Genomic DNA, 4,907 nt, shown 5'->3' with positions numbered 1-4,907 from the left:
TGTGAAATAACCCCACTTTAATAAGGCAGCAGTAGCAGTGTCCTGGGAAATGAGTCCTGCTGCACAGTCCCACATAGCTGCTCGGGCCTGCTGACTAAAAACACTGCAAAAAGTATCGGGCATTTACTGTACATAAATCTTTCCTCGGGGGTGTTTGAAGAAAAAAACCATGTGTGTTTCTTCTGTGAAGTTCTCATGTAAGACTATCTCAGTGAGTTTCAAGGAAAGTAAATCAAAAAGCAGCTTATACTTGAGGGAGGGCTGGGTGTAAGAGCTGTGCACGGCTGCAGGCTGTGCACGAAGGAAGCACTTGTACCACTTAGACAGTCAGAGATGATGATTGCAGATCAGACCTTGTGATATCAAGTGGCGATTCATTATCATTCGGAGAGCGAAGCGCAGTAATACAAATCGTCTCGGTGCTAAACATGAGCAATTAGGCCACAGATGAGAAGTGACTTTATAAATGAGCGTGACCGCCGGAAAGAATTACACATCCTTTCAACTCTAAATATTTCTGACGCATTCAAAAGGCCTGTTTCTTCAGATAAAACTGCTGGAACAAGTGTAATAGTCTCTGTCAGGAGTGGGGCAATTTCATCCCGACATACAGTAGCGTGAAAGTGTCCATGGAAAAATCCCAATGACTTAGATCATGAGAATCACAAAGAGTTACTTCATGTTTAATATGCGCAGAGAATGGGCCTGAATCATAGGACGAGAGGATGAATGAGTCCACTACAGATATGAACAGAGGCATGTGAACGACTCATCCAGTTCGTGTCCAGACACCAGCTGGACCGAGCTGAGGATTTCAAAAACAAACAAACAACTAAATGTGTAATTTGCTGAGGTAATATACTCTGTAATTTGAGCGTGACACCCATCTGTTAATGCTGGACTGACACAGCACACAGCAGGGTTGTGAGTAACCACTGGAAAGTCCCTGCAGAGGGAAGAACAAACGGTCGAAGAGAGGGATGGAGAAGAAAAGGGATCAGTGTTTCACTACGGCGTAATACTCCATTATTATCCGCATGGGGCCCATGTTTACACACGCTGTCTCATGAGGTTAGAGTTAAAGCTAATAAATGACTGAAGCTTAACATGTGATAATGTTGTGGCCTAACTTTTATTGTTGCAGCCTATTTACATCGACTTAATGAAATCAAGGCGAACTGAGGGCAACCGGTTTCTTCAAGTTTTCACAGAATCGTGGTTTTCTGATTCAAAGCTCCTCATGACACATCAACGTTCATGTTAAACATCTGGATTTTCCTCTTTTACCTGCCTAAGATCTCCCTGATCCACTTCACTGTCTCCAGAGGACTGTTGCTGCTTTCATGTGCTCCATGCAGCCTTACAAATCACAAAATAAAAAAAAATAAAAAACATGTACACTGACATTTTTGGGGCGAAAAATAATGTAACAATGATATAACTACTACTCATTATGAATATGTAAGGCTTCTGCTTCTGCTCTAGCCCAAAACAAAACAAGCACCTTCTGTTTCCCACTGACCCTGAAGGTATCATCTGCCCACTCATGAACATCTCTGGGCTGCAGTGATTGGTCAGAGTTGCTCCGTGTCCACGTGATGCGTCTTCATCCTCCCACATAGTCGTGGTCCTTGACAGCTCCACAACACTGCGCTCTCCGCCGGAGCGACTGTCACCTGAGGCTGCAACTTTTTGGAGTTCACTCGTTTCTTTCTTTTTTAAATCTGGATGAGACCTGGAGGAGAAATGGCCTCTCAGGGGACTTTTAACGACTTGGAATGTAATTCGTCCGAGGAGGACAGCAACCGCGCCGCCTCGGTGGAAGGGAGGCGAGAGGAGAAGACGTCTCCAGCGGTGCGTCGGCATCATCCGTTCAGCGTGGAGGCGCTCATGTCCGGGAGGACGACGCACGGCCGCGGCGGTAAACCGGAGGGAGGCTCGGTGGCGGTGTCCCCCGCCGCGTTGCACTCTCTGTACCTGTGCCGGGAGCCGTGCAGTCCTCCCGAGGGAAACCGAAAGAGCTTCACCGCGGAGCCCCCGTCTCCGGTGAAGTCCGAGGCTTCGGAGTCCGAGGATTGCGCGCCCTGGGTCACCAGCAGCGCGTTTCCCACACAGCCGCGTAAGTTGGTGCCACAGCTTTTACGCACGAAACGTGTCTCATTCTGTGCGATGTACGTCATGTATTTCTTTAGAGAAAGGTTTTTTATTTTTCCTGCTGAACAATGAATTGTATCCCGAAGCCAAAGTCTCCAAGTTGCCCCTTGAAGTTTGAAAAAGTAAACTAATTGGCTGACTATGGATAGGACAGATTATCATTGTTCTCACTGAGATGTATTGTTCACTGGCTGTGCTGCCAGATAATGTTTCCTGTTGGAGAGAAAGCAGGAAGTTGTGCTGAGGGAACCACTTATCTGCTCTAAATGGGTCAGATGTTAATTATGTTGGAGGTTAATGTGGGAGGAAGTAATTCAAACATATTAAAGACATGTGGCCTTTTATTGAAATGTGGCCCATTAGATAACAGTGCTGGCTGACATCAAACCATCAACCACTGATTTATGATAGAGTAAATCCAACTGGTCATTTTATCAGTCTTTTGTTTCTTCCTTGTAAAGTGCTATGTCACATTGTTGAGATAAGTGCTGTGTACATAAAGTTGATTATAGTATTGTGGTTGTAAGCAGGACGCCCAAAAGCCTCAATAAATCAACAGAGCCTCATGGAAGTGATTTACAATGTAAAGTCCTGAGTCTAAAATCTCCCCTGCTCTCTTCTCCCAGGTCACATCAGTCCTTCCTGCCAGTTGAGGAAACACAAGAACAACCGAAAGCCCCGCACTCCGTTCACCACATCGCAGCTCCTGGCCCTGGAGAGGAAGTTCCGGCAGAAGCAGTACCTGTCCATCGCCGAACGCGCCGAGTTCTCCTCCTCTTTGACCCTGACGGAGACCCAGGTGAAGATCTGGTTCCAAAACCGCCGCGCCAAAGCCAAGAGGCTCCAGGAGGCCGAGCTGGAAAAGCACAAGATGGCCACCGACGCCAAGACGGCTGCGCTGGTGGCCGCCGCTGCCGGAGGTTTGCACCCTGGCTTTACGTTACCGTTAACCCTGGGCGCCATGTCACTGTACGGACAGTCTTACTCTGCCTATCACCATCACCACCACCATCACAGACCCATGCTGCCAATCTCACCTTTAGGACTGTACGCCACTCCGCTGGGCTACAGCATGTACCACCTATCATAAGAATGGAAATATCTCCGACTGTGGTGAAATGTGTTGCAGTGCATTTCCAAGGATTCCCTGAAAATGGACACAGAGAACATTTGAAAACACTATGTTTGTATTATATCTGCCGCACAAGGAGTGCTTCCATCAACTTTACGAGCACTTTGACTCAAATTAGAAAATGTCATTCTTAAATCAAAGATTGAAAAAGTTTCTTCTTGCCTCTTTGGATTGGTCTGTTTACATGACCTGTCTGTAGAAGGAGCAGGGGTGTCACTGTCCAGCTGTTCATCCGCTTCACTTGTTTACTTCTGCAGTAAGTGAGTTGGGTGAGCACCTGCACCGGGCACAATAACAGAGACTTCCACTTTTCACCAAAAGCCTTTTTTATAAAACTCACCAGACTCAGTGCCTTTGTTTTGAAAAGAGCCTTAATATCAAGACACTTTGTTTCGTTCGTGGGTGAATGAGTGTTTCAGCAACTCAGGCCAAAATAAAACATATCACTGAAACGTTCTTTTATATTTCCAGTTCCACAAACGTGTGTCTGCTGCCTTGAAAAGAAAATCTTCAAATTCAGGTTTGTGGCGTCGTGAAGACAACAAGGCTCAACCCTCGCTTTACTCATCTAGACGACGACTTATTCTCTCACGTAGCAATAAAAACATCTTCAACTCTACTCATTCCTTTATAAAGCACAGACATATTTATTCTCTTTGAAATACAGTGCTGGAAAATGCATGTATGCCTAATGTTGTGTATTTATAATGTAATATGGTACAGAGACCAAAAGTGTATTTATATTGTTCTCCCTCCTGAGCGTCCCTTTGAAAGGGCCTGCGTCGTGCTATGCAGTTTTTTTTGTTTTCACACCAGTGTCTTACGATTGAAATGAACAAAAACAATTAAAGCTTTTCAGACTGTTTCCTTTAAATAAATGAGTTATGTATTATATGTGAACATGTGCAGTTAGATTCACTGACGGCTGATTTTCCTCTTGTTCAGCTCTGTGCAGATACAGCAGCTCTCAGTGTGTACGTGTGGATTGAAGTGTGTGTGTGTGTGTGTGTGTGTGTGTGTGGTTTGTGCTTCCCATCAGAAAGTGGTCAGTTCAGGGCAATGTTTGACAAACCATAAACGAGATCCATAAATTACTTCACCGACAGTTCCCGTAATTACCGAGCTGTCGTTTACCATTCTGGTCGAACCTCTGTTTCTTTCCCTGCGTTACACTTCTATAATGAAGCTTTGTTTACACCGACATACCTTCTGTCGTCTCCCTGACACTCATTATCACTGTATTTACAACACCGAGCTGATCGGGTTCCATGAGCTGTTATGAGCATGAGAACTCACCAACAACATTTATCTCTATAATAGATTGGTGGTTATAGACCAATGGGGATGTGCAGTGATGTTAATGTCTCTCTTTTTAATTTCTTGTTCTTTTAAATCTCACCACAGTAGGACTGGGAGATATGGACAGATCCTAATATCGGTGTATAGATAATTATCTCATTATTCTTTAAAGTTTAAAGACACATTTTTGTTGTGGTTTCACACTCTTCTTACTGAGCAGAAAATGACAAACTTGCAACATACAATTGCTTTAAAAGAAAAATATACTGTGACAATTATTGATATTGTTTTTTCACCCTATCCCCCCTACTATCAGTAACAT

The 4,907-nt window shown here is 44.6% G+C and overlaps 1 protein-coding gene across 1 annotated transcript; it reads left to right on the top strand.

Annotated features, from left to right (window-relative positions):
• The first annotated feature begins 1,633 nt into the window (after positions 1-1,633).
• msx2b (muscle segment homeobox 2b) lies at positions 1,634-4,180 on the top strand. Its single transcript, XM_053441507.1, has 2 exons — positions 1,634-2,119; positions 2,781-4,180. The coding sequence occupies exons 1-2, from the start codon at positions 1,729-1,731 to the stop codon at positions 3,242-3,244; spliced, it is 855 nt and encodes a 284-aa protein (XP_053297482.1). The 5' UTR covers positions 1,634-1,728; the 3' UTR covers positions 3,245-4,180.
• Positions 4,181-4,907: the final 727 nt, after the last annotated feature.

The sequence above is a fragment of the Pleuronectes platessa genome, chromosome 15, assembly GCF_947347685.1.
Source record: "Pleuronectes platessa chromosome 15, fPlePla1.1, whole genome shotgun sequence".
NCBI lineage: Eukaryota > Metazoa > Chordata > Actinopteri > Pleuronectiformes > Pleuronectidae > Pleuronectes > Pleuronectes platessa.
Note: the sequence above shows the minus strand (reverse complement) of the source record. Positions and strands in the feature narration are given on the sequence as shown.

Bases quoted from the DNA above. Each gene is read 5' to 3' on its own strand.
- msx2b (XM_053441507.1), top strand. From the start codon at position 1,729: ATGAGACCTGGAGGAGAAATGGCCTCTCAGGGGACTTTTAACGACTTG. The intron at 2,120-2,780 runs GTAAGTTGGTGC...CTCTTCTCCCAG, and splicing joins CGCGTTTCCCACACAGCCGC to GTCACATCAGTCCTTCCTGC.